At 32.2% G+C, this 14,570-nt stretch overlaps 1 protein-coding gene across 3 annotated transcripts in view; it reads left to right on the top strand.

Moving 5' to 3' along the window:
- Window positions 1-14,570, top strand: part of LOC128188091 (platelet endothelial aggregation receptor 1-like) — a 70,805-nt gene that overhangs the window by 44,073 nt on the left and 12,162 nt on the right. For all 3 annotated transcript variants that reach the window (XM_052858905.1, XM_052858904.1, XM_052858903.1), the window contains exons 2-6: window positions 10,515-10,700; window positions 10,828-11,013; window positions 11,430-11,624; window positions 12,343-12,483; window positions 14,061-14,213. In XM_052858905.1, coding sequence (XP_052714865.1) covers window positions 10,515-10,700; window positions 10,828-11,013; window positions 11,430-11,624; window positions 12,343-12,483; window positions 14,061-14,213 — 861 coding nt within the window. The remainder of the gene's footprint in view (window positions 1-10,514; window positions 10,701-10,827; window positions 11,014-11,429; window positions 11,625-12,342; window positions 12,484-14,060; window positions 14,214-14,570) is intronic.

The following is a 14,570-nucleotide window of genomic DNA, read 5'->3' as shown; positions in this document are numbered from 1 at the left end:
ATTACCACACAATTACTCAGATATCTCTCTTTATGTAGTCAGCTACTTGTGCATTTCGTTATAAATATCTTCATTTTTTGGCAGTTTTGTCAATATATCTCAAGTAGCTAAATATATAGATTGAAGATATATGCAAAACATGCTAATATTAACATTCTGTTAAGTCATCCACATAATATTACGACACAATTACTCAGATATCTCTCTTTATGTAGTCAGCTACTTGTGCATTTCGTTACAAATATCTTCAATTTTTTGCGGTTTTATCAATATATCTCAAGTAGCTGAATATATAGATTGAAGATACATGTCAAACATGCTAATATCAACATTCTGTCAAGTCATCCACATAATATTACCACACAATTACTCAGATATCTCTCTTTATGTAGTCAGCTACTTGTGCATTTCGTTATAAATATCTTCATTTTTTGGCAGTTTTGTCAATATATCTCAAGTAGCTAAATATATAGATTGAAGATATATGCCAGACATGCTAATATCAACATTCTGTCAAGTCATCCACATAATATTACGACACAATTACTCAGATATCTCTCTTTATGTAGTGAGCTACTTGTGCATTTCGTTACAAATATCTTCATTTTTTTGCGGTTTTGTCAATATATCTCAAGTAGCTGAATATATAGATTGAAGATATATGCAAGACATGCTAATATCAACATTCTGTCAAGTCATCCACATAATATTACGACAAAATTACTCAGATATCTCTCTTGATGTAATCAGCTACTTGTGCATTTCGTTACAAATATCTTCATTTTTTTGCGGTTTTATCAATATATCTCAAGAAGCTGAATATATAGATTGAAGATATATTAAAAATCGATATCGCCCACATAAAGGTTTGATCAATTAAAACACTAACACTTTCTTTTCCGTTTTAAAATTCAAATAAACGGTTCCATAAGTTTTCGTTTTTAAACGTAGTAGTAATCGTAGTTACTGTAGTTTGGCAGTTTCAATAGTGCATAGAACCATAACTGTGATCTTTTCTCACTTATACTCTATTCAACGATAACAAATCTAACGGGTTGTTGAAAACAAATGTACTTTCTCTAAATAATATAATTATACAGCTTTATATCTAATATATTTTCAAATTTTCGTTCTTTTATACATATGTGTGATGTACTTGTCCATGTAGTACCGCACGGTACATATTCATAGCGCTAAGAATCCGTGGATCGGTACTTGATAATTTTTTATTTCATCATTATAGCAACTTCAGTTTAGAAATTATTTGTGTTCCATGAAATTACTCAGTATTGCAATAATTACTGTTTGATTGTTTAATGATCGTCATATAAGAGAGAGAGAGAGAGAGAGAGAGAGAGAGAGAGAGAGAGAGAGAGAGAGAGAATACCAGTATGAGTTTAATATAAGTACATTTTACTTGTAATTCAGTGTAATAAGTTAAATTTATAGTTTCCATTATATTGAACCCTTTTCCCTAAAATTGCGATAGAATATATGCAGTCAGGGTCCACGTGCTATCCCTGTCAATCAAATCAGCCCGCGAGATAGACCACGTGCTCCTTCCATGATATGGAAAAATGTCGTTCTATTGTTTTATTAAGTCCGCAAAATAGAAAAATGTTTAACAATGAAGTATTCAGTGTTTGAAATGTTAAGTTTCTTCATTCTTATACTGCATGCATGAGGGTTGGAATACATGTGTGTTAAGTTGTAAAATCTCTCTCTCTCTCTCTCTCTCTCTCTCTCTCTCTCTCTCTCTCTCTCTCTCTCTCTCTGTGTATGAGTACTTTTGTGCAATCATTTTAGAATTATAAGAGTTCTATTTGTATGAATTTAATTCATTTATTTTGGATCCATGGTTTTAATAACGATTTCAACACAATGACTAAAAGTTTGAAAAGTTCACGATGTAATAAGATTTTTTGTTAAAATTTCGACGCTATTTCACATCAGTAAAGTTGTGTTTATTCTAAATGCTTGCAAAAAGTTACCGGTATTATCTCATTCATCTTTTTAATCAATCAGGGTTTTTTTGTACATACATGTATGTGTACCCGGTAAATAATTTCTTATCGCAAGTTAATACTTTGTGAAATTCCCGCATTTATAGAGTTGCTGAATTGTTCCCCGGAGCCACGCGCCGATAGTCTTACGTGTAGTTGTTTGTGTACATATCTACAGACAATTTTTTTGTTTGTTAGAGATTAGGAAAAATCATTGAACTAACAAAGTATAAGTAAGATATATTCAGACCATACACACGACGGGTTGTGATGAGTTACCAAACATGTGTTTGCGGAAAGGTGTGAATAACGGCATCTCGAGTACACCTGTTCAGACGTCCAAATATACACACAGTTAGTTGTAAATTCCAATGACACCTAACAAGACAGACAATAACACCTGTTGTGTATAGAACCCAAGATGAAAGACAATGCTGTGTATCTGATCAGCTTCCGTACATCGCACAAGTGATTTTTTCATGTGAAATCACGAGGACATTACGAACTATACGGAAATAAAATTGAAAATTATTTTATGAAATGCAGGTATATTTTTAATACATGTACAATGCTTGAATATAATTTAACAAGAGTTTGTACTTGCATTTATCTATAATCTGTAATATAAAAGTGATTTTTCGTTTATTTATTGCTACATAAATAGCTGAAGTCCAAATTATTCGAGTCACCGGTAATATGGGGTTGTTATTTACTATAGCACATCAACAGCACATGTTTTTAGAAAAACATGGTCTGAAATGTTTTCATTTCTCATTTTTAATTGGTTTAAAGTAAGGCAGTAAATTAATTAATAAATCAGAAATTGTTTACAGATAACAGAAATAAGACGTTTAAGCTCCCGACATTTTAATAGGATCGTCAGTTACAACATCACGTGTGATAAGAAAAAAAACAAGATGAATTGATTTGAATTTTGATTATATATTAAATGATTATTTAATAATCATTTAATATATAATCACTGTAAGGTGAATTTATTTCAATTTATTTAAGAACAAATGAATTAAAAGGTACCCATTTACGTCGAGTTTTCAGATCATAAAAAATTAACTTCACGTTGAAAGCCTCGACAACTTTCTGGGTCCGTGCAACTTAAGTCGACAATCTTTTTTTTTTAATATGAAAAGGATGTATATGTTTCAACCCTTGTTTAGCCATAATTTCTTTATTTCTAAACATACGCTATATCTATCAACGTCTCAGGTAACGATATCCACGGAGTAACACAGTGGCCACGGAGTTACACGGGCGGCCACGGTGCGACACGGTGCTTTTTCTTGAATTTTCCAATACACATACACGGTGTCAAACCGTGTGCACGGTGCGACACAGACCGTTTTCCACCGTGTTTTTTACACGGTGGGTGTCGGGATACTCGTGAGCTGTACTGTATAATGAGTGCTAAGTCATAATACTTGCTTTCTCATTATAAAATTTAAGGTCTATTGGCTCTTTTTCTGGACTTCGTACATTATGTATATGATAAACACCACATAATATCCTTATATGATAGAGATGTATTTCATAGTAGGAAAAGGAATTCAAGAAATAAACAAAGTTTTGCCTTTGAAACGAAGGAACTTAAATAACATCAAAACCCTATGTTGTGAAGTTACACATGTTTCTTTTAGAAAATGTTGTAAAGTTATATATACAATACAGCTAACCTTTCTTTCATTTCATTGCCAGTTACTAGTAGCTAGCTTTACCTATCTGTTCAGGGCCATACTTTTTTCTGTTTTGTATGTAGGGGTTCAGTTTCTAGTACCATCTGACCCCTCAATATCTACTGGGTTTTTTTAAACATCTTTGCCATTTATTTGAATAAATGGTCTATTTTCATCTTCAAATATGTTATGTGTTTCTATTTTTCATCAAAAAACCTAGTGCAGTCGTCTTGCCTCTTAAAAACAAGGGAACTTAGAGATATTTGTAACAAAAAGTTTTAGAAGCTGATGATATTTAAAGGGATATCTGAGTAATTGTGTAACAATATCATATAGGCGACCTTGTAGAATGTTCTAATTAACCAGACTTGTATATATCTTGAATCTAAGTATACTTTAGATAAAATGACAAAACCTCCAAAAATAAAGATATATTTAGCAAAATGCTCTAGTAGCATGTCTGGCATATATTTTTAATCTATATATTCAGCTACTTGGGATATATTGACAAAACCGCCAAAAAATGAAGATATTTGTAACAAAATGCACAAGTAGCTGACTACATCAAGAGAGATATCTGAGTAATTGTGTCGTAATATTATGTGGATGACTTGACAGAATGTTGATATTAGCATGTCTGGCATATATTTTTTATCTATATATTCAGCTACTTGGGATATATTGACAAAACCGCCAAAAAAGAATGATATTTGTAACGAAATGCACAATTAGCTGACTACATAAAGAGAGATATCTGAGTAATTGTGTCGTAATATTATGTGGATGACTTGACAGAATGTTGATATTAGCATGTCTGGCATATATTTTTAATCTATATATTCAGCTACTTGGGATATATTGACAAAACCGCCAAAAAAGAATGATATTTGTAACGAAATGCACAAGTAGCTGACTACATAAAGAGAGATATCTGAGTAATTGTGTCGTAATATTATGTGGATGACTTGACAGAATGTTCATATTAGCATGTCTTGCATATATCTTACATCTATATATTCAGCTACTTGAGATATATTGACAAAACCGCCAAAAAATAAAGATATTTGTAACGAAATGCACAAGTAGCTGACTACATAAAGAGAGATATCTGAGTAATTGTGTGATAATATTATGTGGATGACTTGACAGAAAGTTCATATTAGCAAAACTGGCATATATCTTCACTCTATATATTCAGCTACTTGAAATATATCGACAAAACCGCCAAAAAAGAATGATATTTGAAACAAAATGCACAAGTAGCTGACTACATAAAGAGAGATATCTGAGTAATTGAGTAATTATATTATGTGGATGACTTGACAGAATGTTTATATTAGCATGTCTGGCATATATCTACAATCTATATATACAGCTACTTGAGAGATATTGACAAAACAGCAAAAAAAAAAGATATTTGTAACAAAATGCACAAGTAGCTGACTACATAATGAGAGATATCTGAGTAATTGTGTCGTAATATTATGTGGATGACTTGACAAAATGTTGATATTAACATGTCTGACACATACCTTCAATCTATATATTCAGTTATTTAAGATATATTCACAAAACCGCCAAGAAAAAAAGATATTTGAAACAAAATGCACAAGTAGCTGACTACATAAATTGAGATATCTGAGTAATTGTGTCGTAATATTATGTGGATGACTTGATAGAATGTTGATATTAGCATGTCTGGCATATATCTTCAATCTATATATTCAGCTACGTGAGGTATATTGACAAAACCGCCAAAAAATGAAGATATTTGTAACGAAATGCACAAGTAGCTGACTACATCAAGAGAGATATCTGAGTAGTTGTGTGATTATATTATGTGGATGACTTAACAGAATGTTTATATTAGCATGTCTGGCATATATCTTCAATCTATATATTCAGCTACTTGAGAGATATAGACAAAACAGCAAAAAATAAAGATATTTGTAACAAAATGCACAAGTAGCTGACTACATAATGAGAGATATCTGAGTAATTGTGTCGTAATATTATGTGGATGACTTGACAAAATGTTAATATTAACATGTCTGACACATACCTTCAATCTATATATTCAGCTACGTGAGGTATATTGACAAAACCGCCAAAAAATAAAGATATTTGTAACAACATGCACAAGTAGCTGACTACATAAAGAGAGATATCTGAGTAATTGTGTCGTAATATTATGTGGATGACTTGATAGAATGTTGATATTAGCATGTCTGGCATATATCTTCAATCTATATATTCAGCTACTTGAGAATTATTGACAAAACCGCCAAAAAATAAAGATATTTGTAACGAAATGCACAAGTAGCTGACTACATAAAGAGAGATATCTGAGTAATTGTGTGATAATATTATGTGGATGACTTGACAGAAAGTTCATATTAGCAAAACTGGCATATATCTTCACTCTATATATTCAGCTACTTGAAATATATCGACAAAACCGCCAAAAAAGAATGATATTTGAAACAAAATGCACAAGTAGCTGACTACATAAAGAGAGATATCTGAGTAATTGAGTAATTATATTATGTGGATGACTTGACAGAATGTTTATATTAGCATGTCTGGCATATATCTACAATCTATATATACAGCTACTTGAGAGATATTGACAAAACAGCAAAAAAAAAAGATATTTGTAACAAAATGCACAAGTAGCTGACTACATAATGAGAGATATCTGAGTAATTGTGTCGTAATATTATGTGGATGACTTGACAAAATGTTGATATTAACATGTCTGACACATACCTTCAATCTATATATTCAGTTATTTAAGATATATTCACAAAACCGCCAAGAAAAAAAGATATTTGAAACAAAATGCACAAGTAGCTGACTACATAAATTGAGATATCTGAGTAATTGTGTCGTAATATTATGTGGATGACTTGATAGAATGTTGATATTAGCATGTCTGGCATATATCTTCAATCTATATATTCAGCTACTTGAGAATTATTGACAAAACCGCCAAAAAATGAAGATATTTGTAACGAAATGCACAAGTAGCTGACTACATCAAGAGAGATATCTGAGTAGTTGTGTGATTATATTATGTGGATGACTTAACAGAATGTTTATATTAGCATGTCTGGCATATATCTTCAATCTATATATTCAGCTACTTGAGAGATATAGACAAAACAGCAAAAAATAAAGATATTTGTAACAAAATGCACAAGTAGCTGACTACATAATGAGAGATATCTGAGTAATTGTGTCGTAATATTATGTGGATGACTTGACAAAATGTTGATATTAACATGTCTGACACATACCTTCAATCTATATATTCAGTTATTTAAGATATATTCACAAAACCGCCAAGAAAAAAAGATATTTGAAACAAAATGCACAAGTAGCTGACTACATAAATTGAGATATCTGAGTAATTGTGTCGTAATATTATGTGGATGACTTGATAGAATGTTGATATTAGCATGTCTGGCATATATCTTCAATCTATATATTCAGCTACTTGAGAATTATTGACAAAACCGCCAAAAAATGAAGATATTTGTAACGAAATGCACAAGTAGCTGACTACATCAAGAGAGATATCTGAGTAGTTGTGTGATTATATTATGTGGATGACTTAACAGAATGTTTATATTAGCATGTCTGGCATACATCTTCAATCTATATATTCAGCTACTTGAGAGATATAGACAAAACAGCAAAAAATAAAGATATTTGTAACAAAATGCACAAGTAGCTGACTACATAATGAGAGATATCTGAGTAATTGTGTCGTAATATTATGTGGATGACTTGACAAAATGTTAATATTAACATGTCTGACACATACCTTCAATCTATATATTCAGCTACGTGAGGTATATTGACAAAACCGCCAAAAAATAAAGATATTTGTAACAACATGCACAAGTAGCTGACTACATAAAGAGAGATATCTGAGTAATTGTGTCGTAATATTATGTGGATGACTTGATAGAATGTTGATATTAGCATGTCTGGCATATATCTTCAATCTATATATTCAGCTACTTGAGAATTATTGACAAAACCGCCAAAAAATAAAGATATTTGTAACGAAATGCACAAGTAGCTGACTACATCAAGAGAGATATCTGAGTAATTGTGTTGTAATATTGTGTGGATGACTTGAATAAATGTTGATATTAGCAAGACTGGCATATATCTGCAACCTATATATTCAGCTACTTGAAATATATCGACAAAACCGCCAAAAAAAGAATGATATTTGAAACAAAATGCACAAGTAGCTGACTACATAAAGAGAGATATCTGAGTAATTGTGTGATTATATTACGTGGATGACTTAACAGAATGTTTATATTAGCATGTCTGGCATATATCTACAATCTATATATACAGCTACTTGAGATATATAGACAAAACAGCAAAAAATAAAGATATTTGTAACAAAATGCACAAGTAGCTGACTACATCAAGAGAGATATCTGAGTAATTGTGTCGTAATATTATGTGGATGACTTAGCTGAATGTTGATATTAGCATGTCTGACAAATATCTTGAATCTATATATTCAGCTACTTGAGGTATATTGACAAAACCGCCAAAAAATAAAGATATTTGTAACAACATGCACAAGTAGCTGACTACATAAAGAGAGATATCTGAGTAATCGTGTCGTAATATTATGTGGATGACTTGACAAAATGTTGATTTTAGCAAGACTGGCATATATCTCCAATCTATATATTCAGCTACTTGAGATATACTGACAAAACCGCCAAAAACTAAAGATATTTGTAACGAAATGCACAAGTAGCTGACTACATAAAGAGAGATATCTGAGTAATTGTGTGATCATATTATGTGGATGACTTGAAAGAATGTTGATATTAGCAAGACTGGCATATATCTTCAATCTATATATACAGCTACTTGAGATATATAGAGAAAACAGCAAAAAGATAAAGATATTTGAAACGAAACGCACAAGTAGCTGACTTCATAAAGAAAGATATCTGAGTAATTGTGTTGTAATATTATGTGGAAGACTTGACAGAATGTTGATATTAGCAAGACTGGGATATATATGCAACCTATATATTCAGCTACTTGAAATATATCGACAAAACCGCCAAAAAAGAATGATATTTGAAACAAAATGCACAAGTAGCTGACTACATAAAGAGAGATATCTGAGTAATTGTGTGATTATATTATGTGGAAGACTTGACAGAATGTTTATATTAGCATGTCTGGCATATATCTTCAATCTATATATTCAGCTACTTGAGAATTATTGACAAAACCGCCAAAAAATAAAGATATTTGTAACGAAATGCACAAGTAGCTGACTACATAAAGAGAGATATCTGAGTAATTGTGTCGTAATATTATGTGGATGACTTGACAGAATGTTGATATTAGCAAGACTGGGATATATATGCAACCTATATATTCAGCTACTTGAAATATATCGACAAAACCGCCAAAAAAGAATGATATTTGAAACAAAATGCACAAGTAGCTGACTACATAAAGAGAGATATCTGAGTAATTGTGTGATTATATTATGTGGATGACTTGACAGAATGTTTATATTAGCATGTCTGGCATATATCTACAATCTATATATACAGCTACTTCAGAGATATAGACAAAACAGCAAAAAATAAAGATATTTGTAACAAAATGCACAAGTAGCTGACTACATCAAGAGAGATATCTGAGTAATTGTGTCGTAATATTATGTGGATGACTTGACAGAATGTTGATTTTAGCAAGACAGGCATATATCTTACATCTATATATTCAGCTACTTGAGATATATTGACAAAACTGCCAAAAATAAAGATATTTATAACGAAATGCACAAGTAGCTGACTACATAAAGAGAGATATCTGAGTAATTGTGTCGTAATATTATGTGGATGACTTAACAGAATGTTGATATTAGCATGTCTGACATATATCTTCAATCTATATATTCAGCTACTTGAGGTATATTAACAAAACAGCCAAAAAATAAAGATATTTGTAACGAAACGCACAAGTTGCTGACTACATAAAGAGAGATATCTGAGTAATTGTGTGGTAATATTATGTGGATGACTCGGCAGAATGTTGATATTAGCAAGTCAGGCATATATCTTCAGTCTATATATACAGCTACTTGAGATATATTGACAATTGACACTGATATAGTGCAATATACATCTTAAGAACAAAAATAGAAATCCTTGGTATGTGTTCTCCCATGGACGGTAAGAAGTATCTAGAAGCCAAGTTTCTTTAATCTCGTAGCCAGTTACTAGTAGCTAGCTTTTCTTACTTCTCGTAGCCAGTTACTAGTAGCCAGTTACTAGTAGCTAACTTTTATTTTATCTCGTAGCCAGTTACTAGTAGCTAGCTTTTCTTACTTCTCGTAGCCAGTTACTAGTAGCCAGTTACTAGTAGCTAACTTTACCTATCTTCCTCGATAGCATATGTAATGACGTGGGGTAGCGATCGTGCATCGGGCTATAGAGAGGGAAAAAAAATTGGGTCGAGAGTTTAGAACCCGCTGTCGGCGCTCATAAGATTAAAAAAATTAACCGGGTTCCCTTTCGGCATAGTATGCTCACGCGTAATAAACCCTTTGTATACTATTCAAATATAGATGAGTATTGACAGAAGGCATAATAATAGACATCTTATTACACATGCACAGCCTGGCAAAAACACACATTCCATTGTCCAATAAGGTTTCACTGATGTGCAACAACATGATGTGAATATTCATGCATGATGTAGTAATGTATATCTTATCTTTTAATTGTGAGTGTTATTTTTGTTCATATATCAGGCATTGGTGGAACTCAGACATACATATTGTTATCGACAAATTTTGTTGCAATGCCAACACCACAAAACATGACTTCTCTTCAGTCGACGGCATGCAGTGTTTCTGGTGGCTTTGTGAAATACTCTGAAACAATAAACACTTTTTTACCTGGACAAGATTTCTTCTATACACAACAGAATTTTGACAGTAAGATTTTTCTTGTAAAATACTTGACTATAAGCCTTATAAAACTCATTCATGCTATAAATTATTATATACTGATAAATGTGTAGTGCATGCACATTGTATTAAACATGTTTATTAACTTTTACAGAAACAACAAAAGATTTCTTCAGAGTATCTACAGCTCAGTGTTACCAATATCCCGAAATATTCTTTGTTCTGAGTACCTTGCTGACAGAATGTAGAATGATTAGAAAAAAGTCTTACGACACGAAGAACGATTTGGCAGATCGGAATGCAACTAATATATATTTTTGGTTAAGATTTTATGAAATGGGTAAGCATTTATAATGTTAGTACAGTGCATATCTTCTTCTACATGTAAATAGAATTAATGTCTCACTTCATAAAAGTGGATTTTAGGAACAAGACCTCTTAATCAGTTGTCATGTTTATGTTTTTTATTTAATTTATTTTTTCCATGTAAGTTTTTCCTTTACTACATACATGAATAAATCAAAGTATGAAAAGTACTAAGGGTCATTTTGCTGTGATATCTTTTATTAGAATAAGTTTAACCAAAAGGTTTACTACAGGAATACACACTCTAAAACACTAAAATAGTGATTGCTTTTTTTTAATATTGACTGTTGATTGATTGTGGCGTTCAGCATTCATGGTTTGACCATTCTATATATAAATGTTAAAAATCAACTCGCGGGCGAGTTTTAATGAATTTTTATTTCTCTACAGACTGTACTGGGGTTCCTTTTGCAAAACATTTATGTGTAACTTGCAAGTCGAAAGATTGCTCTGCTAACGTCACCTGCTACGTATTTGCCGGAGAATGCACTGGAAGCTTGGAATTAAACACCAACCTAATTGATGACAAAGACGAGAATGGCAAATCCTGCAAACGTGGATCAAAGGATGGAAACTGTACCAATAGTAAGGTAACCCACAGTTCAAGTATCATGTATACCAACAGTAGAATAACCCATAGTTCACGTATTGTGTACATCAACAGTAAGATAACTCATAGTTCATGTATTGTGTGCACCAACAGTAAGATAACTCATAGTTCATGTATTGTATACACCATCAGTAAGATAACTCATAGTTCAAGTATTGTGTACACCAACAATAAGATAACCCATAGTTCATGTATTGTGTACACCAACAGTAATATAACCCACAGTTCATGTATTGTGTACAGCAATAGTAAGAAAACCCACAGTTCATGTTTTGTGTACACCAACAGTAAGAAAACCCACAGTTCATGTATTGTGTACAGCAATAGTAAGAACACCCACAGTTCATGTATTGTGTACACCAACAGTAAGAAAACCCACAGTTCATGTATTGTGTACAGCAATAGTAAGAAAACCCACAGTTCATGTATTGTGTACACCAACAGTAAGAAAACCCACAGTTCATGTATTGTGTACAGCAACAGTAAGATAACCCATAGTTCAAGTATCGAACATACTACTGTAAAATTGCTTACAGTTCAAGTGTCGTGTCATCCGAGCTTGAGAGTTTATTCTTTTATCCCTGAACTCAGAGCAATTTATTTATTCCCATTTAATTTTTTTTTGCATTAAGGTCTTTAGGTTGGAAGTCAAGTTTGATCGTACTTGTGTCATTGTCATTTCGATATTTTCAGTTTGTGATCCTCGAACCTATGGCCTTCTATGCAGCTCTAGATGTAGTCGCCATTGTGTGGATGGAGAATGTCATCACAGAAATGGCACTTGTCTACAAGGATGTACTTCCGGTTGGAAGGGAGACAAGTGCACCGAACCAGGTACAGTTAAAGATATACATTTTAACTACAGATTAGAAAATGTTGAATCTATACTACTATATTAAAATAATAGACTCGAATTTTTCGGCTTTAATACCGAGAAATCGGAGGAGTACTCTCTTTTGTTTTATATATTCAAAACATCATTTGGTACTTGAAGATTATCACATTGTTTTTATTTTTTCTCAATCAAGCTTCGCTAATTAATAATCAACGAAAATTCCTTTGAAAAATCCGGAAATGATCTGGATTTTTATGATTTTACAATCTTGCGCATGCGCATTAAATTCTCGCTAAATCAAAGGAGGCTCTTTAGTTTATGTTTCCACAGTATCACATTTCCATGGATAAACTCAGAAACAATAATAGAAATACGTGTAAATTTTCATTGGAAATTTGTTGTATATTCTGTTCATCAAGAAAATACGGGAGATAACTCTAACTCAGTGCATTTAATGAAAAATCCCGAGAGTTCAGAGCGTCAACATGGTGTGTAAATTCGAAGCGAGTAAAAAACCTTGGTAAAAATGTTGAATTCTTCATCAATATGAATTAAATTTTTAGATGAAAGTTATTCACAGACTCAAAATGGTTTATTATGAATGATTTGACTATTATTTTAAATGCGGCTTCATTAATTTTCTCCAAAATCGTTTCGGAGCGATTCTGCAATTTGTTTCTACATTACGGATGTATGGGAGGCATGCTAACTGTGGTGAAGGCCTGTCCCGAGACACAGTTTGATTATTCTATCTAAGCAGAGTGTAGTGAAATTAATAGCATTATTGTAGGCTTAAAGTTTGGTTAAGTAATTGTCAACAATACGGTATGTCGAAGTATCTATTTCGTAAATGTTCGAACATATCAGAGACATAAATGACATTTATTGTTATTTATGTCTGATCATATCATGCATGCATGGGTCAAAGTCTAGTAGAATTCTGAAAAATCTTGGTGATATGTTTATATACCATTGCCTGTCGTAGTCAATATGAACATTTGTATTCATGTATAATGCAAGTGTTAGAGTTAGTAACTGGTTTGTTTCTCAACAGATGTCATAAAATCTTGAATTTTTTGTATTAAAGTTTGTTTGCAATTACAATAAGGAAAAAGAATGAATTTTACTGTTGAAAAAAAAAATCAGGTAAAAAAAAAACAACTACACTAAATCTTGATCTTTACTAAGATTTTGATTCTTTGTAGCCCAAGAACATTATCAAAATGTTATATTCCTTTGGTTAAACTTGAACATAAGAAACAAGATATGAATCCAAGTAAAATCTTTAACACGATATAATACTACATAGTAATGCCACAATATTCAAACGTTCAATAAAAACAAAATGTATGTTCATGCATGTACAATAACTCAGAGACTTGCAAAGAAATATATTAATAAAACTATATGAAACAAGAAGGAGCATTTTTATGTTTAAGGGATCTTATTAGCTTGTTATGAATTTTAAACAAGAAGAATTGATTCTTGAATAATAAGTGTTGCAGACCGCGGGCTTCTTTGTTTCATAATCATGACATAGTTTGTACATTAAGTCGTATGATATACGGTTTGACAGACTGTCCACCTGACAAGTACGGCGTGAACTGCAGTCTGACCTGTAGCCCTAATTGTTGGAGCGACAAATGCGACAGTGAGGACGGCACGTGTGTCTGTGGACTTGGGTGGCAAAGAAAGGATTCAGCGTCCAATGATGTCCTCTGTAACAAACGTGAGCTATTCCATACGACTGATAACTCTGAAGTTTAAAAGTAATAACGTTTTTAGAATTGGAATAATCATTGGGTTTGCTGCAGATATGTATATGTAGCTGTACGGAGAAAATTCGGGTTGACAGGCCGTAGAGCTTCATGATCAGTTCCTTCCATTCGAAATACTTGAATTTTTTATGGTGCATAAAAATGCTCTTAGTTTGGAAATAGTTAACTTACTTCGCTCGTAAGCATATAGTATATAATGTTCTTCGAACATGAACATCTTTCTCTTGATTTATTCACTTACCGGGTTCCCTATGAACCTTTTTTACACACCCTCACAGTCTTCGTAAAGGGAAGTGTGTTAAATGTAC

The sequence above is a fragment of the Crassostrea angulata genome, chromosome 6, assembly GCF_025612915.1.
Source record: "Crassostrea angulata isolate pt1a10 chromosome 6, ASM2561291v2, whole genome shotgun sequence".
Taxonomy (NCBI): domain Eukaryota; kingdom Metazoa; phylum Mollusca; class Bivalvia; order Ostreida; family Ostreidae; genus Magallana; species Magallana angulata.
The sequence above is the reverse complement of the archived record's forward strand: the minus strand, read 5'-3'. Positions and strand labels throughout refer to the sequence as shown.